Here is a 25285-nt window from a genome sequence, read left to right as displayed (position 1 = left end):
GAACTTAATAAGTCCATTTGCACGTATAACATGGTTTTACGGCATAGAATTTAAGTCCAAAAGCGTTCAAACTTTTTATATGTTTTTATTATTTTTATCTTTGTAAAAAAATATTCTATACACACATAGTAATAGGATACAAGGCTTCGTAAAAAATGAGACTTACGAAAATGAGAAACACATATGTATTTATATATTTATTTTTCAAATCCGTAACCCTAAACACTATAATATACAGACACTTATTCATATTACCAAATACACAAATCACACTATACAGTAATAAGAGTCTTTAAAAAGCAGAAGTTCTTCCAGTCTTCCACAAATCTATTTAGTCTTTCTGGAAGACTTCTCGTCTTTCCTGGCGAGCTTTTTCCGCCGCTGTCAGGAAGCTTCCTTGAGTTTTCCATTTTCATTCGCCTTGGTAATACGCTCCATTACTTCGTGGTTATACGTGGAGTGCAGCATGAGACCTAACACTCCAGCCCTGTAAATAGAAAACATCTTTTAGAACGTTATTCAGGCGCAATTGCAGCATAAGATTTGCGCGGGTCATAGGGGAAATTTGATTAAATTAGGGTTTCCCCTGACTTGAAAAATCTGAATCTGTCTTGAAAAAATCTGATCGCCCGAGTCGGTTATGAGGATCAAATTCTAGAAAGAAATTATAAATGACAAAGTAAAGGAAAGCTCTCATTAAAAAAACATCGAATTGACACGCCTCTAGAGGCGTCATCTGTTGTACTAGTACCTCCCCAGGTGAACCGATCGCACCAAATTATCACATATACACCCCAATGACATCTGCACATACTACCTATATCTGCCTAATAACAGCAGTATTAAGCGCTACTGTGTTCTGGTTTGAAGGGTGTGGTAAGGGAGACATACTTCTTCGAGGCATTCCAGCTAATCCTCAGGGGTAGCGGTGCATCTGTGGCCCATTTCAGGTATATCAAAGTCTATCTGGGGTTGATTACAGGGCGGCAGTAGCCACTAACAATCAGGTGGACTGCATGATCGTCTACAAAAAGACAAACCCTCTGAGTTTCTTACCGGTTCTTCTCAGTTGAGGTCGCGTTCCAATTAGGTTGTAGTTTAAGAAAAAAACATTCTAACTGACAATTTGTAAGTGACATCCATTAAACAGCTGATAGAATTGTCAACCGTTTAAGCCAGTTAATGGCTTCCTTCAATTACAAGGCGGTGAGATATCTATACTTATCTATGCCTATATTATAAAAAAAAAAACCTTGAGGCCATAGCGAGCCGGATGCTCCTCTCCTGCTCGACGAGCTCGTCCAGCCTCAGCCACTGGCGCACACGCTCCATATCGATCTCGGCTCGGCGAAGCTTCTCCCACTGGTAGTGCTTCAGGCAGGCCTTCCTCGGCGCGCGACAGAACTCGCCCGTCGGCTCGAACACGTTCCGCACCAGCGGGCACCCGCACACGTCCGTGTCGCTCACTTTAGGGTCCTTGAAGTGCTCCGGGCACATCACCTGCGATGTGTACGTACAATTAACCTTTGCACAGTACAATACAATACACAGGTACAGGTACTATGTGTCCCTACACAGTTACACACCTATGATCAATTTATTTATTACTACACTCTACACTAATATTTGTACTTTATGTATTATAATATACTATAAACAGAACACTAAATTGATTATGACTGCATGAATCGCAATGGGTCAGCAAAAAAGTAAAATAATTTAGAGTGTAGAGTCGGCGAAAAAAAGGCAAATATTACCAAACTTGATTGATGAGGATAATTATCTTCCTAGACGTGTTTAGGGGCACAAATTGCAAATTTAGCGACGTCTAATATTCCCAGAAAAGTAAAATTCAAATCTTGCCAGAAGTGAACAGCGCAGAATTCAAATTTTGCAAGGGGTGCAAAATTCAAACCTTGCCAGGGACGCAAAATTCAAATTCCACCAGGGGCGCAATCAAATTGAAATCTTGCCAGGGGCCAAAAATTCAAATCTTGCCAGGGGGGCAAAATACAAATCTTGCCAGGGGCGCAAAATTAAAATCCCACCAGGGGCCCAAAATTGAAATTCTGCTCACACCTAACCCTAACCATAACCAAACCAGTTCAAACGCAACTAACCCTCAACCGCTTGCAGTATGTGCTGTTGACCGGGTTGTAGTAGTCGCAGAACATGCTCTGGCCGTCGATGCGCGTGCGATGGCGACTGCCGAACGACGCTTGCGCCTCGTACTTGATGAAACACTTCTCCATGTGCTTCACCGCTGTGCGCGAATGAATCTCGTGGCCGCACGTGATACAGTACATCGATGTCTCGTCGTCGGCTTCCTGTAAGAGAATTTATTTGTTAGCACTCCAGGATTTCGAAGCACGTTTTGTAGACGATCATACGGCAAAAAGATAAATTCGAAATTTAAATCAAATAGCTAAAGAGTAATTTGAACAATTATATTATTGATTGATGGTATATATTTTAATCCATGCAGTATGTACCACTCTCCCTCCCACAAAGGATGCGTGCAGATGCAAAATACATACCACCACCAAGTTGGTGGCACCAACACCTGCTTCGCTCCAAAGTGGAGCATCATCAGTGTAAGTTAACGATTAACAAACACGTGTAGGTATTAGATCTTAGAATCGATTTTTTTGAGCAAAATTATAGATTAGTTTGATCGGTCTCCAGTAATGGATCGATGCAATGAATCGATATATTATCCGAGAATTTCGAACTTCGAATTTTTCGACATTCATTGAATATTATCAAATATGTTATCGACATTTTTTGCTGACGGATACGAATTTCATTCCAACCACCTTTTTTCTCGCTAGCTTCGCTCGTGAATAGATTGAAGATCGATTTTTGGACAATCGATTCTTTAGGCCTCGATTTTTCCTAAATTAATACTTTAATAAATAATTAATAAATAATTTATTACTAATAATAAAATCAATAAATAATTTATTACACTTCGATTCGAATTGATTGTTTTTTTCTTTTTCAGAAAGAATCGCCATCCCTAACAGTCGTCAAGCACACCGCTCACCTTCTCGTCCGCGTGCGCCGCGTCGCCCGCGTCGCGAGCGTCGCGCGCGCGCGCCACGAGCGCGTCCAGCTGCGCGTGCTGCTTGTCCAGCGCCCACAGCGCCGCCTGCGCGCGCGCCAGCCCGCCGCGCACCACCTCCAGCGCCTTGCGGTTCCGCTGCTCCGCCGCGCACCCCGACAGCGACCACTCCTGGATGCGCTGCGGCAACACCTGCACAACGACGCGCGTTTTTTTTAATAATATGGTAGAGTAGACGAGGTTGCAGTCCACCTAATGGTACATGTGAAGTTTGAAGCTGATCACTTTTAAACCTTCAAAGTTGTAGTACTTTGTTTGTCGTAATGTGAAAATATGCAGCCAGCACTTTGAAATATAATTATTGACTTTCTGGTTTGAAATAATGAAATACCCAATTCCCCAAGATACCCGAAGTTTTTTAAAAACCTACCTCCTACGTGGTTTAAAAGAGGGTTCCAAAGTTTGTAATCCGCCGATTTTCAAGCAAACACTGAAAATTACTATTTGTCTACATTTTATTATGCATTTTTCTAGAAATTAAAAAAAGAAATCCAAACCCCTAACGAACTCAAAAATTGTCCCCTAAGGGGTTTCATTCAAATTCACTGTTACAATCTACTTGTACCTGTAGTACTGTACTAACATACCTGATATATCCTCGCTGTGGCCAGCCGTAGCCCACACTGTGATGAACAATACTTGGAGCCGTACTGAGCCGCGCGAGTGCACTGCGGCCCGTAGCACTGCCGCGGCTCCGCAGTTTGCAGATGCGATATAGACTCCTCCGGCTCGTACGTCTCCCGCTCGTGGTGTTTCTTCTTTATCCTGTTACTGCTGCTGACAACAAATAGTGTACGTGAAGTTTCTGAACCTGGTGTTGCAGTCAGTATTTGAAATGTAGACCCTCAGTCACTGAGTGTAAGGTTCATATCCCAGTTTCAAAGCCGATTTCTTAAGGTTTTGCCTAATAACAGTGTTATGTGCTGTGTTCTGATTTGAAAGGGAGACATCATTTTTGAAGATGGTAGAACTCATTGTCGTTAAACTCCGGTAGTACCTATCGCCGTTCCAATTTTTGCCTCATAACAGCTGTGTTAAGCGCTGCCGTGTTGTGGTTTGAAGGGTGTGGTAAGGGAGATATAATTTTCCGAGGCATTCCAGCTTAGTCCTCAGGGGTAGCGGCGCATCTGTGACCGACCTTAGGAAGGAATCTAATCTCATCTGGGTTGATTACAAATATTCATGGGCGGCAGTAGCCACATACCATCAGGTGGATTGCATGCTTGTCGGGTATTCCCAAATTAAAAAAAAAATCGCTTACACTCCAGTTATGTTAATCAAGTAGTTAAAAACTTTTAATAGGGAGGTCCGAGGTTAGAATCCCAGCCCCTTACTATCACTGTATAAGAAAGTAATAATTAATTCCGGACCTGCCGAATAAGAGACAATCGTGTTTATTCACCGCTAGGCTATCATCTCTGTTATTATACTACTACTTATTATGTTTTACTCAATTAATTCTGCACTTACCTAGACTGTCTCGAAGTCTTCTTACTTTTTACACAAACACGCTGCTTACATTTCAATTTGAGCTTGTTACTGCCCCCGTACTTGTACATATCTTCACAGGCATCACAACTGGAAATGATAATATATTTTACAATTACAATTATAGAGGTAATGTATTATACAGTCGTCGTCATGGCATGATGATGTCTACTGCGCTGGCCAAGTGTGAAATGGTAGTATACAGACAGCTTCAGGCCATTTTTTAGAGTTCCGAAGGTGGAGTTTGAATCATACTTGGCCAATTATTTTTAAAGAACCCTCGATGTACTGTTTTTGCAGACCTCCCCCTACCCCCCTTCTTAAGATAAGTGAGAAAAGACAAAATCCCCAAACTGAGTGAACAAAATCAAGTTAGAACAAAAAAATAACTTTTTTGGCAAATTTCAGACAATTTTTCAACCGTTTTATTTTATGGACATCAACTAAGCCACTGCTTTTGAAGTGTTTAACAAACCTATAGCTACCTATCTTATCGCAGCGACCAAACTTAGATAGCAGTCTTATACAACTTACTGTCCACAATCATGTGTCTGCAGGCAGCCCGAGCAATCTCCACAACCGTCCTTGAGGCTGGTTCTCTTCGAGGATTTATTCTCCGAATGATCTTTCTCTTTACGCTTCTTCTTTCTATCATCTCGACCTTTGACGAAAACAGATCAAAATAGTCATTATAAAATGCATACTGATTAAAGTTTAAAACATAAATAGATCAAATATCTCTATCTTATCTCTTGCGTGTCATAAGATGCGCCTAAAAGGGTGCTTCGGGAGTCTCGGGTGACAAGAATGGGAGCTTGAAACGCCTGCTAACCAATTCCGGAAACGGCAGCGGTATGAGTGGCAGCTTAATTTGTCTACGGATTTCGGATTATTGAACTCAGTTGAGTTAAAGTGTATCAAAGTCTGTCCTCTCTGTAGTCTTATGAAAAATAATAATGATGTTGACTAATCTAATCTGAAAACTATATAATCTAAACAAAGATTACCTGAGTCCCCTTCATTTTCCCGTTTTTGGGGTCTGAAACGAGTCTTCAAACTAGGATCCTCCTCACGACACCGATCGCAGAAGTAGTTCTTGATGTACTTAGCCTCTCGTTCTGATATATTAATGCAATCTCCGTGATACCATTCCTCACATGCATCACAAGCGCTAAAATAATACATTTTCAAAGATTATTTGCACAATAAGAAGTATAACAGGCAGTCAGTAATTGAAATGCAGACTCTCAGTCACGGAGTGCAAGGTTCATATCCCAGTTTTAAAGCCGATTTCTTAAGGTCAGTGATGGGTTAATGATATGATGAAGATGGTAGAACCCATTGTGGTTCAACTCCAGCGGCACCACCGCTACACCTATTTCGGCCTAATAACACCAGTGTTAAGCGCTACTGCGGTCTGGTTTGCAGGTTGTAGGAAGGGAGACATACTGTTCTGAGGCATACTAGCTTAGTCCTCAAGGGCAGCGGTGCGTCTGTGGCTCAGGTAGGAATCTTATCTTATCTGGGGTTAATTACAGATATACATTTGTGGCAGTAGCTACTTATCATCAGTTGGTCGGCAGGATCGTCTGCGACTCCTCAACTATGAAAAAAATACTTCTATTACATGAAAGTAGATATGCAGTTGCACTTACATCATAAACCGCGAACTGTCTGATGAACGACATATGCAGTACGCCTGTCCAGCTTGGTTCAGCAAAGAAGTGATCTTCGACTGCCTTTCCGGCAAATCAAATTGCTTAGCAATATCCGCTTTCTGTGAAATATATTTAAACTTTAAACTTTTTTGAAGTGAACACTTCTTTTGACGCATTGAGCAGTTCTTGGATGAACAAAAATCATAGAACTCGCGACATTGTGACCGAACGCTTTTGATGAGTTGTATATGATATGATATGATGAGATATGTTATATATGTTAAAACTGTGTATATATGTACACAGATACACGTGTAAGTTCAAGTACTCCGTCCATTTAAGTTCAAGATTAAGGATTAAAGTTTAAATTAGTCATTAACACTTCACAAACCAAAATTAATTCAAAAATAATAATCTAAAAGCTCGACGATATAAGTCACAAGTTAGTTAGTTTTCACTTCTATCGGCAGTCTCCAAAGACTGCCCACATCCATACACCCCATACACAGATAGTGGCTACAAATTATATGAAGAACGTATTATATGTTGTATGAACAATGTGTGAGCTGATGTGTGTACAAAATCGACTAAATAACCACAACTTACACTCTGCTTGTATTTCTTGTCACTCATTATTGATAATTTCCAAATTTAAGGGTCAAAAACTTTATTATATGGATCGAAACGTAGCTAATATAACAATCTTAATATTTCAGTATAATATTCCTGAATTTGTTTGCAGCCAAGCCAAATCTCAAATTGCAATGACAAATGACAATTGACATTTGTGATAGGGATGGCGATCTGAGATCGTTTCATTGAACTGTCTTAATCTTTAATCGATATCTTCTCGATATTCAGTGAGAGTTGAATCGATATTCAGTGAGAATCGATTTTGGAGAAGATTATCGATATTTTATCCTAGAAAACCAATTTTTTTTGCTGTTTTGTTAACGTTATAATTTATTTACATTATAATTAAATGAAAGTCTTTCACTTAGGTACTCTATACTCGCCTGATGGATTTTTACTTATAAGAAAACTTCTACTTATAAAGAAATAAAAAACAACTTTAATATTATTGCAAAAAAAAACTATTATTTATTTAAAAACTATAAAAGATCGTTTATTATAGTTGCCCTTTTGTTTACTATCGGTTGATTCGTAATTGTATCGAAATACGAATATGAACGAAATAGGAACTTAAAAACCAAATCAAAATACAAAATATCGCTTGTTGGATAATTAATTCTTTAGGCCTCGAATTTATCAGACCTGATTCGAAATCTTTTTAAAAATCGACCTTTTTTGGAAAGAGTTGCCATCCCTAATATATGATAATTATAGATTAGTAATATTCATCGGTCACAGATTACTTATATCAGTGTCTGTTCGGATATTCAACCGACAGTTTTACAAAACGACCACATAAAACTCTCAAGAACGATCTCATTTCACTGAACGATTAAACTTATTTCTTGTCCAATAGAAATATTATATTATTATAGGCCATTTATGTAAGGGAGTACTCGATAATCGTATAAACAATTCAATGTCTCTGAGAGATCCATAGTGCTATGTTCACATTTTAATATAATGTTTATTTTCGTTTCGGTAAAGATTACTCACTCTTAACAAGAAAATGTACCCAGTTTTGAGAATTGAAACAGTTACGTAAAAAAGTATTGCCACGTCTCCGTGCTAAAATGTCCCTAAAATATTTGAAATAATTATTTATTTATTATGTAAATTACGCAGTATTAGTTATTTATTCTCTAAAAAGGTTTTTATTTGTCAAGAATTCAAAAAAAGAACTTACGAATAAGCCATTTGTGGTTTCATTCAATTTCAAGGCGGCAAAGTATCTATGCTAATATATGGGTCACTAATAAAAATACAAGTATAGCTTTCAATATTCGATTTATTAAAAAAAACCTTTGTAGTTATTCCAAAATACAAATTTCAATAAGACAATAATGCTCAAGCTTTATTATCAATGTGTGTTTTTTATAAGTGAAGGAATAATTTCTTTAATATTGTACGGAGCGCTTTTAAGCCTTCAGCTTTGTAAGAATCCAATCCATGTATTTGCTGACGTCGGTGTAAACATTGTTCTGGTCAGAATTGCACCCTAGTGTCCCATGGGACATGATACCATACTGTATATATCTATACTGATTCTCCTTCACAGCATAGGGTAGCATCAGAGAACTGCCCGACAGCATGGGACACACGCCTTCTACGCCTCCCGTACAAATAGCTTTAGATTGAGGATCGAAGGCCCTGAAATATATTAAATATTTTGAAATTATGAGTAACTAATACAGAAATATGTATAAAAATACTATAATAATAAACATATAAAAATAATAAAAGTATTCCTATAAGAAAGCATAGAAAATAAACTAGCAAACTATTCGCTTTAGAATTAATATTAATAATATCTCAGATATAATTATTTTACAACAATTATTCAATTACCCATGCATTCCTTCTGAGCACTGGTCATTTTTTCTAATAGGGGTTTTCATTTTAAGCATTTTGCTAGGGGTGCCGTTAGTCTTAATCTCCCAACCAGAGACGATAGCTTCTTCACCCGTCAGCGACTTCTCTCTCATTTCAGTGGTTGTTGGTAAGCAAACTGGAGCTGCGTTTTCTGCAATAAATATAAACAATTAAAGATCTATGAAAAACAATGAACAGAATGATGATGTGAAAGTGCCGTACGCAATTGAACTATAGAGTTTTTTAGTATAGCTGTTTGGCGTACATTCTGGCGCCATGCGTATTGATAATAAGAAAAAACTACTGTTGTTCCATTTTCACTACAATTGCTTTAGTTCTATATAAATCTTAACGATTCGGAACAGGGAGACTTCCCGCCAGCTTGGGGAAAGGCTTTTTTCCGATGATTGGTAATTTGAAATGAATGAACATGTTGATGTTCACGACATGTGTAGTTCACATTACATCACATACTTTTTCAATGTTTCGGATGAACATTGGTATGTCTTTCAATGAAACTGTTCACATTATAATGGTCTGATCGATTCTTTCTAATGTGAACACTGCTTTTGAAATGCATAATATATTCGACCCGATTCGATCACCATACCGGTCTGAAAGGCAGATGGTTCCGGGTTAGACACCCAACCAGATAGGTAACTATCTAAATGATTTGGGATTATTATATGTTCTGGGTCTGGGTGTGTTTATGGCATCCACGACACAATGAATCCTAGTATGAGATTGTGAACGTAGAACGCGTATTTTATATTTTGTCAATATGCAACAGATAATATATCAATTTATCGTCCCAGAAAAATGATCGAACCGGCCTCATATGAACTGACGCTTTCCGCCCAATACACTATCGGTTAAATATTTAAATGTTGATTTGTTCCGAGTCAGCGTGTTGTGATGTTCTTACCATTGGTCAAGGGTTGGTCGCAGACACTATTACCAAGTACAGAGCTTCAAGCTTGTTTACAAACTATTAAAAAATCTTAAAATGTACCCACGACCAACGCAATGCTATTGTTTCTATTGGTCATATGTGCCATTCGTTTTTGGCGGAGTATGAGTATACACAACGTTTAATACATACGCCCATTAATAAAAACTAGATGTTACTTACTATGACTGAAGTCAATCGGAGTGCTCAGACGGAGAAGTGCGATATCATTAGTGACTCTACCATTCGAACTGTAATTCTCATGAATTATAGTCTCGTCTATACTTATATCCTATAAAGAAAAAAAATCGTTTCAAAAACATATCATTGCTCATTGACTATTACGCCCAAGAGCACTATTTTTTAAAACCACTTCGTAAGTGGCTACTACCGTCCATGGACAACTGTAATCAACCAACGATTATATTCCTACCTAAGTCGGCCACAGACGCGCCGCTACCCCTGAGGATTGAGCTGAAATGCCTTGGAAAAGAATGTCTCCCTTACCACACACGAACCGATTCAAACAGATTCATGTTAAAAATAAACATTAATTCTCAAATGACAATTTGTTTTTCTCACTATTAACCAAACCCCTTCTTTTCCAATTACCTACGCCTATTTTTAGGACAAAGTAGTATCTAAATAAGCAAATACACATATAATAATATGTAATAAACGTCCATTTTGTGAATTAAATAAATAAATCTCAAGCTTGCCATGCACGCCACTAATAGTGCATCCTGTATGTCGTATAACAGTAAATTTACGTTAACGAACGAGATTTTATCAGCGTTCACCTGAAACTGGTCCTCACAAAGTAGAGTTGGTCCTTGGCCCTCGCAGTCAACCTCTTGTTGAATGTCGTAGTCGCCCACTCTTACAAGATTGAGCCGGGCAACTTCAACACAATGTGCCGCTGTTAACACATACCGCTCGTTGATCACCGTGCCAGAACATGCGAAGTGCCGACCGCCATCTGAAAACCAAAGCTTTTATTTTTTTTAAAGATACTTTTTAGGGTTCCGTAAACAAAGGGTAAAAACGGAACTCTATTACTAAGCCTGGAATCGTAATAGTCTGGGACCGTAATAGATAGACACTTGAAATTTTCACACAATACGAGTAATAGTGTCCGCTATACTAAACATAAAAAAGTTATAAATAAGTGGGGTTCGCTATACAAGAAATTTCTATTCTTCGACGTTTTTGGATTTAGGTATCTATCGAACCGTATAGTCAGTTCAAACTATAACAATGTATTTGCTTCAATGGCTGCTATAATAACAAAAACTAAAAATAAAAAAATACGTTAAATTTTGGCGGTACGGAACCCTCCGTATGCGAATTCGACTCGCCTCGACTCGACTCGGCCAATTATTTCTCCTTTCATTGGTAAGTATCAAACGACTTCGCACCACTTAATAGTAAATAACGAATTTGAATAAATAATTGTAATTTCACGACTGTAGCCGCCATCTTTTTTTTATTTATTGACTGTGATTTAGAAAAAAATATACAGACGGTGATATCTGCTTAAAATCTTGCTGGGTTCATACAAAACGAGAATGCTAAAGCTATTATAATAATACTAAAGCGATATTCTATATATTTGCAATCAATACTGACAAGGCCAAACGACAATAACGAAACAAGATAGTTTAATTTTAATCTATCTATTTTCCTGTTTGAAATCATCTTAATTTACTTGTATAATTTCCATGATATCAAAAAATACACTAGCTATCATTATGAAACAGAACATTTATCACATTTATCACCTAGAACAGAACCTACAGAACATTTATCACCTAGTTTCAATATTATCCTTTAGGTGGATAGTAACCCATGTATGTAAGTTATCTAAGGTAAGAAAGGGCAGAAAGCACGGAATTATTAAATGTGCGTTTAAACTAAGCATACTGTCAACAGTTGTCTGTGAACGAGCGTCGGGAAGCTCTCTACTTCTTTCATATTCAACTTTTATTGGCATGCGTAGTGTTACTAGCAAACGATCTCACGTTCACATCATCAGATCACAACATATTTGGTTTGAACGCGCTCTAAAATTTCACGTCCAATTCGTATAGCAGGTGTCCTATTTGAATTGGATGTAAGGTAAGTCTTGAAGGTGGTAGAACCCTTTGTGGTTCGACTCCGGCGGCACCACCGCCACACCTATTTCTGCCTAATAACAGCAGTGTTTAGCGCTGCTGTGTTCAGTTTTGAAGGGTGTGGTAAGGGAGATCGACTTTTCGGAGGCGTGCCAGTTTAGTCCTCAGGGGTAGCGGCGCATCTGTGGCCGACCTCGGGTAAGATTACCTAATCCTATCTGGGGTTGATCACAGATGTCCATGGACGGCAGTAGCCACATACCATCAGGTGGACTACATGCTCGTCTGTTACTCCTATATTATAAAACAAAAAAGTTATACATACCCCTTGCAATACGGTTGATGAGGACCATCCATGGAAACTCGTACAGCTTGGCGTACTTCGAATCTGTCACTCCTTCCCCGTCTATGAACCCACACTCCTGGGGAAGAAGACTCAGGTTCGGCTGCTCATCTTTATAGAGTAAATCAAAAATGTAAATGTAACGTAGCTTAAGCTTCTTTTTTAATAAAATATTAGCCCATTATATGCTACTACAGTAGAAACATTATGAAATGAAACTTTTAATCAGGATACATAGTTTTTTGTTCTGCTGCAGTTGCAAGACGTAGTGTTTATATTTTCTTTATCTGTATGTTGTTGGGTTTATCCTCAGCACATTATAATGCACCATATTCAGGGCCGGATTTAGAGGTTTAGAGGCCTTGGGGCAAAAAAGGAGTGGAGGCCCCCTGGCCCCAAATTATTTTCCGAATAAAATGAACAATTTTTTCAGTTGAGATTTTCAATAAATATTTTATTGGGTAACGCAAGTAGATTCTTCTAGTATTCATGTTTGTACAAAGTATTGTAGATAAAGGTAAAACAGCGAAAAAAAAACCTCAAAGGAAAATATATTTTTTTACTAGTGTTTTATTCCGACTTCTCTATTCTGGGGGCCCCTCTTTTGTGGAGGCCCCGGGGCTGCCGCCCCGGTTGCCCTCCCTTAAATCCGGCCCTGACCATATTGATAGGTCACTTAAGAGACCTCAGATTAAACAACTTGAATTCACTCAGTGATAGTGGCGGTTGGAAATACCACAATATCACGTGAGCTCGCGCTTTACTCTTAAAAAAGATATCATATTTCGTTGTATATTAATTATCTATCAAAATCACATTATTCAAATAATATTATATTATATGAATATACCTACAAACACAATCATGGTTGGTATATAAAATACCGCTATAGTAAAGACGAGTGCTTGATTATTTTTATTATAATTATATTTTCGTTTTTATAGTTACATAGCTTTACTCACCTCCATTAACTCCTTTGTAAAAGCACAACAATAAAGTGTATGGTAGTATAGTTAAAAGCAACATATTTATTTCAAATCACAAATAATCTAAAATCAAGATCACGTTATAAGCGTCCGAGAGGTTAAGATGTTTTGGCTCAAGTCTTTCCTTATATCACAACAGTATAAAACTGGTCTGTGACGATGCGGTTTATCCAACTTATGGATATATATTGTAAACGATGAGCATTTTTTTCACTCAATAGGCATCGCATGAATTTGGTTTTTGTGGGATAGTCCTCATTTCTAAAATGAGTCTGCTCAGGTAAATACATAGATTATTATTTAGGGTCATGGAACATTACTGCCTCTTTGAAACATAGGCCAGCGCCTGAATCTTAGTACCAAACGAAGGACGCAAAGACAATTCAAGTAAATACAAATATATTTTTTAAACTAAACGTAAATAATAGAACTAAACACTATCGATGTTTCCTTCAGAAATATTTACATGAGGATTCATGAAACGTGTATAACTTAGTGTCAGTACATCGATTGTGGAGCATAATTATTATGGTAATAAATATATATTTGTGTAATTTAGCATTACGGTGCTACTATCTTGATATGCAAATTCTATCTATAGGTAGGCAATTCTATTTTTAATATAACAAAACGAGAATTAGTGGTTGTGGTTGTGGGACTCTCAAAAATTGCAATAATGTAAAGAAAACCCATGATTTTTATACTATTTCTGATTTTTGTTCATAATTTTAATTCGAATGGTTATGTAAGCAAAGAGGATTAGTAAGCTAAGCTCTTTCACCTTAGCTTACTTTCACTTACATGAGGGAGGGAGGGCACCCCATTTTACCTCTCTTATAATATCTTTAACTTCTATGATCTCTAAATAATTACCTACACTTGTAATTGGCGTTAAATAGTTATAATTTCATCGCTACATTGATCTTATAAAATACTGTCTGATTTATTTACGTGACGTATCATTTAGGTACCATGTTAGGTTGTCCCTGTAGTCTCGGGAATAGAAGAGGGCTACGGTATCCCCTGCCTGTCGTAAGAGGCGACTAAAAAGGGGCTTCTGGGGTTGCGGGTGGCAAGAGTGGGAGCTCGAACCGTCCAGCAAGCAACCCCGGGAAGGACAACGGTATGTGTGGTCGCATACCGTCGTAAATACTAGATGGTGTGGGAGGAGCCAAAAGTGCTCCCCCAGGGCAGAGCCCGATCGGGGCATTGCGCTTGGATGACTCCGGTTGTGTTCCCTCGGAGATCCCGGAGTTCTCCAACAAGCGTTGAGGACGACCACTGGGGCGGTTTAAGTGCGGTAAAAATCCCACATAACCCGGCGTCGCTTCCATGTCGTCGGGTACCTTTTGAAGGTTTCCCCCTCGTAAACAAAAAAAAATAAAAGGTACCATGTTAGGTAATTCATATTCATACACAATAAAATCGTTATTATTTTCCATGTACGAGATTTCATTTTGTTCAAAGGGGTTTTGGCCCTTAAAAGGAGTACCATCAAGTGGTTAATACTTTTTTTAAATCCTCTCGGAATAGTCTTTTTAAAACTTCATACGCCACAAATATTGTTCCGAGCAATATAGGTTACTATAACCACACTGTGCTATAACTCTTTGGTTCCGAGCCACAAATTCATTCCCTCGAGACCCGAATAATCCCTACCCACCCCCATATTGCAAACGCAGACGCGGCATATGAGAGACCGGTGGGTATGAAGTCCCGTCTTGCTTGACAAATTCATTCTTCGGGGTGCGATAATGTTAAATGTCATTATTGTCAATGTCAATTGTTGTCATAGCAACGATTTTGTTTATCAGTGAGGTTATGTTTCCTTTTCGCTTACATACTGAGGAGTTGCTAATTATATTTCAATTATGGAAAGTCTAGACACACCGCAGATTATTACGCATATAGAGTTAAATTTAGACCATTCCTTATTCGATTGTAAGTGGGTTCCCTGTTCAGCGAAGTTTGTTGTTATAGGATCGCTACCAAGGGGCACCGGGACGATTGAATTCTTCGAAATTAATTCGGGAGAATTAAAAAAGGTGAAGCAGATTGAGAGGCCCAATTCGTTCAAGTGCGGCACGTTTGGGGCGAGCAGTGAAGTAGAGAGGAAACTTGCTACAGGGGATTTCAAAGGCACTTTAGAAATATGGTAAATATTAGAAGATAAATTAGGTAACAACTGGATCATTTTTCTATCCGTGTTTTTTGTGTTTAATTCATGCATACTCCGATTGACTTATATATAAGTGAAGTGTTTGTTATTATTATAATTCCTGGTCCATAAAACTATAATGAAACATATCAAACCCATATAAGATTACCATCCTTCCTGAGATTGACCACAGATGTTTTGTTACACCGAAGGCCTAAATTGGGAAACCTCAGATAAGTATTTCTCAGGTGGGCTGAACTGATGAAGCTTGCAATCATGGCAAATATTGTTCATCATCATCATCAAATCATCAACAACAACAACCCATTAGTGTCCCGCTGCTGGGCATGGATCTCCTCTCAGAATGAGGTGTATTGTTACCGTGAAAATATTTAGGGTTGAATGAATTTGTAGCAATAGTATTAAGAATCCATCTTTGTTATTTCAGGGACATAGAGAAGGGTTCTCAAGTGTATATTACAAAAGAACACACAGACATCATCAATTCCATCGATGGCATGGGTGGTAATACCTTAAACTGTGGCGCACCAGAAATTGTTACTGGAAGTAGAGATGGTAATGTATTTATCGACTGTTTTATAATTTTGATATATTCAAATGTACCCCCGTATATCTCAGCAGTTATTATTATATAGTAGCAGATAAGCTATTTGTCAATAGACATCTATAATTAACTTTTTTTACAATAAAGGAGTAGTAGACCACAGATAAGATAAGATTTCTACCTGAAATTGGCCACAGATACCCTGCTACCTCTGAGGACTAAACTGGAATGCCTCTGACAAGTATACCAAGAGTGTGCCCTTACCTCACCGCTCAAACCAAATCACAGTAGCATTTAACATTCTTGGAGTCTAAACACAGAAGCTTCTGGCACCTTTAAACTCATTAAACTTAAAAAAAATCTGTCGTCTTCCTATCTACTCTAGGTATCTAAATGTACACATTACAGGTACAGTTAAAGTGTGGGACCCGCGCCAGAGGGGCAAACCGGTGGCGAACATGCAGCCGATGAAGGGCGAAACGAGACGAGACTGCTGGGCGGTGGGCTTCGGCAACTCGTACAGCGACACCGAGAGGATTGTCGTCGCCGGTTACGACAACGGAGACCTGAAAATGTTCGATCTGCGCACCATGACGCTCAGATGGGAGTGTAACTTGAAAAATGGGGTAGGTGGCACTAAATAAGATCAAAGTGGTTTAGACTATAGTGGTTGTGGTGTCATTACAGACTAGTAGAGGTTGGCTTCGCCCGCGTTTAAAAAAAATAATATGACATGCATACAACTGAAAATTTGTACCTTCATTGGAATGATAATGACGCCATCTGTCGAAAATTAGTCGTACCCACTCAGAAACCTTCGTGGGCTCATGCACAACAACTTTGCTAAAGATCATTACATGATCAAATGCATAGTTTACGATACTATACAGACAAGGACATACAGACAAACATTCATTTTAATATATTTAGATGTGGTGGTCCCAAGTTCTATCTTTAATTAGTAGATATCTGAAATGTTAAGGTATCTCTATTCTGAGTATTTTTTATTTTTGAACCTTCAATAAAATTTTCGGCCGTCGATAGAGGGCCTGCGACGTCTTAAATCACTCTGTAATTTCGCTATCACTATATATATATATATATATATATATATAGTATATTTATGTGTTAAACTAATGTCCTATATATAAATATCTCGTGTCACAATGTTAGTTACCGTACTCCTCCGAAACGGCTTTACCGATTTTCACCAAATTTTATGTGCATATTCAGTAGCTACTATCTATTTTTCGTACCCCAAGTGATAAGGGTTGTTCACCCTTAACATTTTTTTATTTATATGGCAACACAACGTTTGCCGGGTCAGCTAGTATTTATATAAAATAATGTTACCAGTAAGCATGCAGTTATTTCATTCCTAAATATTTTCCATTAAAACAAAATTGATTCATGTTCTTCTATTACCTACCTACTAAAAAAAGGTTGAATGCGAGTTGAATTTTTATAGGTTCCTAGTTGACCTTGGTATCTATTCGTCCAATGTTGTACACAATAACAAAATATTTAATTTTTACTTTCAGGTGTGTTCAGTCGAGTTTGATCGTAAAGACATACCAATGAATAAACTGGTCGCGACTACTTTAGAGGGGAAGTTTCATGTGTTCGATCTCAGAACGCAAAACCCAACAAAAGGCTTTGCCCAGGTCTTTATGTAATTTTATATAAATACGGAGTAATACGCAAAGGGGCTTCTTTGCGTGTGACTTTTAGCCTTTCCAGTGACGGTATAATCAAATGAGTTTCCGTTGCTTGCACTCCAAGTATCTTGCTTGCCGGTAAAATATATCATCCTGAGGATAAGAGATCTCTTTTCTTTTTATCACGCTTTCAACGATACGTCATGATACGTCAAGATACAGGTTTCGGGTTCGATCCTCGGCCAAACAAATATTTATTTAAACATTCATCATAAGTACTATGTTATTTTGATCTAACTTTCTTGTTTTCAGGTGCTTAATAATTGTGCTAAAAGCGGAACAATTTGGGTTGCTCGCCACCTTCCACAAAATCGTGATATTTTCATAACGTGTGCTGGCAACGGTCAAGTGTCCTTATGGAAATAGTGAGTATTATCAAAGCTCATTATTGATTGTCGTATTATTTTTCATAAATGTAAAACATCGATAACTAGTTGACCCCTACACTGACCCTTTAATTCCAAAATTAATTTGAATTAGAACCAGTGGCGGACTAAGGTCGTCGGAGGCCCGGGGCGGAAAGTTGAATGGAGGTTCTCAGTTTGTATTTTTCGCTGTTTTTTACACATTTTACAGATTTTTTTAGTAACTGCGTTTGGGAGCCGCTCAGGATCGGGGGCCCGCGGCGGACTGCCCCAACGACCCTCCCCCCTCCTTAAAAATGCTAAATTTACCATTCCGTACACTAGCCGTCCTTCCCTATATGATTCGTTGACGATGTATGCCTTTATTTAATATACAACCATTACATGTTTTTATAATATAAGAGTAGCAGACGAGCATGCAGTCTACCTGATGGTAAGTGGCTACTGCCGCCCATGGACATCTATAATCAACCCTAGATAGGATTAGATATTCCTACCTGAGGTCGGCCACAGATGCGCCGCTAGCCCTAAGGACTAAGCTGGAACGCCTCGGAAAAGTCTGTCTCCCTTACCACACCCTTCAAACCGGAACAGCAGCGCCTAACACTGCTCTTATTAGGTAGAAATAGGAGTGGCGGTGGTGCCGCCGGAGTCGAACCACAAAGGGTACCACCATCATAATCGAAATGGTTCCAGCGAGTACCCGGAGCACCGAAGCCGCGTGAACTCGGACGGTGTGTCGTTCGGCGTGGCGGGCTCGCTGCAGCGCTTGCAGCGCATGCCGGCCAGCTCGCAGCCGCTGAACGCGCTGGACTGGAACCGCGACCAGCTCGGCCTCGCCGTCGCCACCGCGTACGACCAGTACGTCCGCGTGCTCATCACTACTAAGCTCAATTTGCACTGAATGTATAGGTGTACCATCTGTTTATAGTGAACACGTCTTTAAGCCCGCTCCACATTCTCACGAGAATCTCGCGAGAACGCGAGAAAAGCGAGAGAAACGAGAATGTGGAGCCGATACGAATCGGGTTATTCTCACGTCCTCGCGAGAATAACCCGAGTGTGGAGCGGGCTTTAGAATTGAGGCTATTAGAACCAGAGTAGCCTAACTACAAAAAAAAAACACTTACAATATGGAGAACAATAACTTTTATATATTCTTTTATATAGCTCGCTTTGAAGGTGTTGCAAGGTTTAGTCATACAATTTAATATGGCGATGCGATTCATTTCTATATTCAGAGCGGATTAGCAGTTTTACGCGGACTATACAACATTTTTAAATTACGAAAATACAGATAGGTCAAAAATCATTAAAATGCAGTAGGGCAATCTGGTTCTAGCAGCCTCAATTATAGTGACGTAAGTGCAGTTTCCTCGAGAAAATTGCCTTTTTTATATAAGTAGCAAAAGAGTATGCACTAAGTGTTCCTTTTTACACGTTAATTTAACAATCTTTTGCTCGTATACAGGGTGGTTTTCTGTATGTACCTACATTTTGTTTTATGGTGATTAGGTGGACGTCCCGACCCAGTTGCATGGGTCTTTCTAAATTACTTACTTACTATCTGTAGCTAGCTAGCATAAGATGTGATATAAATTGTACTTGATATGCAAGTGATATTTAGTCCTCAAACATTGTATATGTTCAACGTTCAACACGATTGGCACCTAAGAGCGACAATGTCCACTTACCTAATATGAGAAATTACATACTCATTTTAATCTTACAATATAAAAAAGTATCTCGTCAATATTTCTTCTTGATATGATGTTCTATGAGTTGTGTTAAATAAAACAACAAATAAATTTTCTAACTCAAAAGAGCGTTTTATTATCCTAGCACTTATTATAAATAAAAGTAAGGCTAGCAGTTCTTATTTAGTCTAAAGCCAGTGTTGATTCGTGTACACTCGTCGCTGTCGTCGTGGCTTTATTAGATGGACATACAAAGAATTGTTTAATCTTATATAAAGTTGTAACAAAACCAGGTTTTATTTTAAGCTCAGTACATATTTTATACACATACAATGCTCACATACTCACAGACATTGTTGTTTTTTATTACGGAGTGTTTGTATAATTTATATAAATATATTGCCTTGTTGGAGCTTATTTGAATTACAACATTATGAAAGAATCTCAAACTATCCTTCAGTACAGATCATGTCTATCATTCGTTCTCGCGGCGTTATCTTTGTATGAAGGTGACTCAATAGGTAAAGTAATAACTAAGACTAAACAATAACTAAGACAATCTGTTTTAGTGGGATTCTTAGTCAAATGCATTTCTGTCACCGTCTCAACACGCCTACAAGATGTTTTAGGTGTATCAGATAAAATGAATCAATAAAATGTGTACGAACACGACTGCGACACATACCTATATATTGTATAGAAAAATGTGTCCTTAACGATAGCCGATACATTACCTCAGAGTTACGTACAATATACATACAAAGTTACAATAGCCGCGCGTACATATGAACGAAATAACATACATTGCATAGCGGACCGCTGGCGAGTGCACAGGAGCCGCCGGCGCCACGTCCTAGTGAAAATAACGCTAATTACCTCCCGAACACGTACCCAAAGCAACGAAATCTTTACAACACATCAAAGCATAAATATAGACAAAATGCACTTTATTATGAGCTACACGGGCAAACGGACAATCAAACGTTAATCAATCGTAGATCAACTTCGGGATGTAAGTAGAAAATTAGGTTTATTTAAAAGCTGATCCAACCGCTTACAACATTAAAATATATATATATATATATATTAAATAATTATTTCTTTCAAAATCTATAATCCTAAAAACAAGTACCGTAAGTTATTTTCTGCATACAGCAATCAATATGAGTTTTATTAACAATATGAATATGAATCGATATCTATACGATGATCCGCCGTGTGTCGCGTACCTCGACTCTAGTCACTATGTCGCAACAGTCACTAACTAATGAATTCAGATTGTACAAAAACTAAATATTCGAATTCCGTAAGCTAAAGTCACTACTAACTAGAAAACTTATGTTATTTTTACAATTTTCCATTATACATATTATTTTATTGGGTGACGCGATAAGCAATTAATAAATCGTTTTGGAAATAATAATACTTATAACTATATTTTAATCAAAATCATTATTACCATTTCATATTGCATTTGTTACATCAATATCGCGCCACTGAACAATATACTCACAAATTACAACAGGAGATCGCCACATTTGTATTGTTTTAATATATAATTTTTGTGATAGAAAAAATAAACCGATTTGAATGTATCTACTAACACACTTACGTCTATATTACATGGCATGTCAAATCACACGTGTATGTAGGTAAACTCTATCAATTGTGTTAGCAGTTCTATTGTGCGGAGCAAATTTTCGTTAATACAGGGATTGCGTATTTGTAAATATAGTCATGTACAAAAATAATACACAAGTAGAAATTGTTATTCTAACAACGATGATGTTTTACGTCACTAATTCAAACTTTATATTAACGAAATTATGCACACACAACCACACACACAACTGAATAAAATTATCCTTAATCATCCATAAAAATGATTTAACCGTGGAATTAAATCAATACATATATTTCCTCGATAAAAAAAGCCTGGTGCAATACTTTTGAATGTATATATATTTGGTCCAACATGTAATCCAATATTTGCAATTCATTAAATAACATTTTTTTCTATTTTCTTATTTTATCACCTCATTGCTGACTCGGGCACATACGTATTGATTCAAAACTATAATGAACCGGTGTATGAGACATTAACTAGCACATGAAACCATATAAAACGACACGAGACCAATTCATATCAACAACACATTCGTCAACCGAATCACACAATATAAATTCTTAAAGAAACCAATAGGATCGCTCGCTACAACCCGTACGCTAGTTGGCCTATCACTTCTACCGCTAGAGGCTCAATTATACACTAAAACGCATGCCACACTCATGTATATACCAACATAAATTACTTAAAAATACTTAATTGAAATGAACAGACGAATATTTACAATTAGTCTTAGCAACTACTGCGGCGTCGCACCACCATTATATTTGTTTGCGAAACGCACAAACATACAAATAGGTGCCGGTGGCCGCGAGATCTCACCTGTCCGCGCAACGAGATCTGCGTATTGTCTGAGGTTAAAGCTGACCATTCATTGGCTACTAACACTTGGTAGCTTTAGCGATTCAATAGCTTGGTTGTTTTAATTGGTAGCTTTAGTTGTTAAAGCGACTGCCAAAAGTAGTTCTGCGACTATTTAGTAGCTTATACACTTAACAGTTTAATACAGACGCGTAAACAATCGATAGTTAACAGATTTTTTCAAATAAAGATAATGCCGCAATATGCCGCTTGTAAGTTGCTCAAACAAAAATTGGACGCCCGAGCGAAAACGCCTAAGCAACTGCTTAGACAAACTCATGCGATAAGTAACCTATATAACTATCGCTCAAGCGTTGGTAGCCAATGAACGATCAACAATTTTTCATAAACGACATATCCTGTGAAACCCAATACATAGATGAGTTTTCATAATATTTTTTATGGTCGATTGTAGTCCATCGGACTAAAGTAACACGCACAGAGTAGTGAATAGATGCCAAATAATGATATCAAGTACATGAATCCATTTCATCGTGAAAAAAACCACATCGCAAGTTGGAAAAAAAATGTAATTAAAACGAACGAGTGTGAAGCATATTTACAGTTCAGACACATATGAAAATGTAGACACACACACCCAAACACTTGATGCTCGCTTTAAATATGTTTTGCGAAAGTAACACACGAGTATACAATACAATCCATATGAACATGTTCACCGTCGCCTTCCTTAAGCCCGTTAATAATAATATTTAACAATTTTTACCTTTGATATTGGTGAAAAAATTGTCAAATTTAGAATTTTGGCAGGCAAAAATTTGATAGATTGATTATTATTTTTAACGGGCGTAAGCTGTAACGCCACGTGCGAGTCCCGTTTGTGACACACTTCAAACTAAGTACAGTAGAGACTCGATTAACCGAACTAAATGTTAAGGTATGCGGACAATTAAATATATGAAAATCAAGCAGAAACCGCCAGCAAGCAGAAAGGACTCCAGCAGGCATGTCGAAAAACGCCATTGAATCAGGTGTCGCTGTAGTTATAAGACCAGAATAGGGCTCCAGTATCCTCTGCCTGTCGTAAGAGGCGACTAAAACGGGCTTCGGGGTCGCGGGCAACAAGAGTGGGAGCTCGAACCGCCCGGCCAGCGGCCCCGGGATGGACAGCGCTATGTGTGGTCGCATACCGTCGTGCACACCAGACGGTGTGGCGAGCGTCAAGCTCACCTGGGCGGAGCCCGACGGGCCAACGCGCTCAGAGGATTCCGGTTACGTTTCTTTAAAGAATCCGGAGTCCTCTACGCAGCGCCGAGGACGACCACCGGGGGATTTGAATTCGGTAAATGTCCCCCTTAACGCTGCTACGGCGTCGGAGGTACGTTTTAAAGGTTTCCCCCTCGCCAACAAAAAATAATGCGATAATCAAGTATACTGCATACTGCAGATATGGTGGGCGGTGGTGCGGCCGATCAGTTTTCAAGTAACAGTGACACAGGCGTTTGTTCAGGGAAGCTATGTTATGAGGATGCATTTAGATTTAAAACCATGAAAATATATTCAAATCAAACTTTGTACACCTACTAACATAAACGAACCTGCCAACATAAACGAACATAATACAACTCACTATGTGTCGTCGTCAGGCGGTGGTTCTGAGAATTATAAGGAGAAATCCATAAATTAAGTCACAAAGAGGATGGAGTTCGGGTTCATTTAAAATATTTAAATTTTCAGACATAGACCATGTCTTACGCGTGCCATAACAAATAAAAAGTACTGAGTGCACAACACGACCCATGCCTGCCAAAATATTGTGTACAAAGGGACATTCACTCCCCCAAAACATGTGACATAATTTATGGATAATTCTTCATAGAATCTGTTAGGAAATATTTTTTTTTTGACGCAAGTACAATATTTGGGAACTGGCAACTATAAAATATGAATACAAAACACCAAAGTAAATAGTTACATTATGTATGTCACTGCTAAAGTTCATAAAATCTGAAGTCTGCTGATTATAACGAATAGTTCACATTGTGGAGGCTGCATGAATTAGTTAAAAATGGTATAAAATACATGAAAAATATCGACCCACCTCAGAAAACTGTCTATCAACTCTCATTTTACATGTAACATAGAAATCAAAATCGAATATTTACCATAAAAACATATTTGAGGCCATTCTACCATTTTATTATTACTTGTTGGACAATAAATGGACAATTTCAAAATCACGAATTTTCACTTAAACGAAAACATAATAAATAACCAAACGTTACAAGCTCAACATACTAATCATTTCCATTAATTTATCTCAACGACATTTCTATATAAAAATTGCCATCTTATTAAGTAATGAAATAGTGAAGATATCGATTATACATCAGTTTAGAATGTTTCTCGTTAAAGCTAAGTCAGTGTGGTTACAGCTTATCCGGCTATGTAGAATATGTCAGTAGTCCCTTATCGTATCACTCTACATACACGACAGGAGCGTCGTCGTACCTGAAATTAATAAAAAACAATCACTATTTATATCGAATTACAAAAAATAAATATTGTGTTTCTTGGTGAATGATAAAACGAAAAACAATACAGTTTACGATAGCACGAGCGATGCTTTGTTTAATCTTGTGAACATGATTATTAAACTAAGTAAAATTTATTTTCTTTTCTCATTTTCATTAAATCTTTGGATGATTTAGAAAAATATTAAATAAATATTCTGTTTACAAAACATTAAGTTACCTATACAATATGATTTTGGGTTGTAATCGATTTGTGTGTCACATGGTTTTGAAGGTGGTAAAACTCTTTGTGGTCCGACTCCGGCAGCACCACCGCCACACCTATTTCTACCTAATAACAGCAGTGTTAGGTGCTGCTGTGTTCCGGTTTGAAGGGTGTGGTAAGGGAGACGGACTTTTCCGTGGCGTTCCAGCTATGTCATCAGGGGTAACGGCGTCTGTTTCCGACTTCGAGTAGGAATATCTAATCCTATCTGGAGTTGATTACAGATGTTCATGAGCTGTAGTAGCCACTTACCACCAGGTGGACTGCATGATCGTCTGCTACTCCTATATTATAAAATAATAATAAAAAAAAATTAAATACAATCTAATTTTGTGGTACGGAACCCTCCATGCGCGAGTTCGACTGA

General features: G+C 38.0%; 4 protein-coding genes across 6 annotated transcripts in view; 1 reads left to right on the top strand and 3 right to left on the bottom strand.

Annotated features, from left to right (window-relative positions):
* Positions 1 to 69: 69 nt before the first annotated feature.
* LOC140742895 (CXXC-type zinc finger protein 1) lies at positions 70 to 7046 on the bottom strand. Of its 2 annotated transcripts, none has more exons than XM_073073956.1 (10): positions 6877 to 7046; positions 6268 to 6389; positions 5620 to 5783; positions 5147 to 5273; positions 4595 to 4702; positions 3712 to 3901; positions 3047 to 3256; positions 2121 to 2327; positions 1253 to 1500; positions 70 to 487 (listed from the first exon to the last, which is right to left on the bottom strand). In XM_073073956.1, exons 1-10 carry the CDS (start codon positions 6901 to 6903, stop codon positions 385 to 387), a joined length of 1506 nt encoding a protein of 501 aa, XP_072930057.1. In that variant the 5' UTR covers positions 6904 to 7046; the 3' UTR covers positions 70 to 384. The 2 variants fall into 2 exon arrangements, with proteins under 2 accessions (XP_072930057.1, XP_072930058.1); XM_073073957.1 differs by having other exon boundaries at positions 3712 to 3898.
* A 1127-nt stretch (positions 7047 to 8173) lies between these two features.
* Positions 8174 to 13319, bottom strand: LOC140742894 (phenoloxidase-activating factor 3-like). Its single transcript, XM_073073955.1, has 6 exons — positions 13144 to 13319; positions 12164 to 12292; positions 10525 to 10703; positions 9908 to 10016; positions 8752 to 8926; positions 8174 to 8553 (listed from the first exon to the last, which is right to left on the bottom strand). The coding sequence occupies exons 1-6, from the start codon at positions 13205 to 13207 to the stop codon at positions 8322 to 8324; spliced, it is 888 nt and encodes a 295-aa protein (XP_072930056.1). The 5' UTR covers positions 13208 to 13319; the 3' UTR covers positions 8174 to 8321.
* Positions 13320 to 14934: 1615 nt separating this feature from the next.
* Positions 14935 to 19796, top strand: Wdr92 (dynein axonemal assembly factor 10). Its single transcript, XM_073073954.1, has 6 exons — positions 14935 to 15322; positions 15774 to 15901; positions 16299 to 16516; positions 17432 to 17554; positions 17861 to 17973; positions 18670 to 19796. The coding sequence occupies exons 1-6, from the start codon at positions 15039 to 15041 to the stop codon at positions 18875 to 18877; spliced, it is 1074 nt and encodes a 357-aa protein (XP_072930055.1). The 5' UTR covers positions 14935 to 15038; the 3' UTR covers positions 18878 to 19796.
* The window catches only part of Pli (E3 ubiquitin-protein ligase pellino), a 101929-nt gene continuing 96421 nt past the window's right edge, over positions 19778 to 25285 (bottom strand). For both annotated transcript variants that reach the window (XM_073073952.1, XM_073073953.1), the window contains exon 10: positions 19778 to 24630. The gene's annotated coding sequence lies outside the window, so the exon portion shown is untranslated. The remainder of the gene's footprint in view (positions 24631 to 25285) is intronic.

Source organism: Epargyreus clarus, unplaced genomic scaffold (assembly GCF_041222505.1).
Source record: "Epargyreus clarus isolate Ecla_fem2 unplaced genomic scaffold, WU_Ecla_fem_2.2 ptg000006l, whole genome shotgun sequence".
Lineage (NCBI taxonomy): Eukaryota > Metazoa > Arthropoda > Insecta > Lepidoptera > Hesperiidae > Epargyreus > Epargyreus clarus.
The sequence above is the reverse complement of the archived record's forward strand: the minus strand, read 5'-3'. Positions and strand labels throughout refer to the sequence as shown.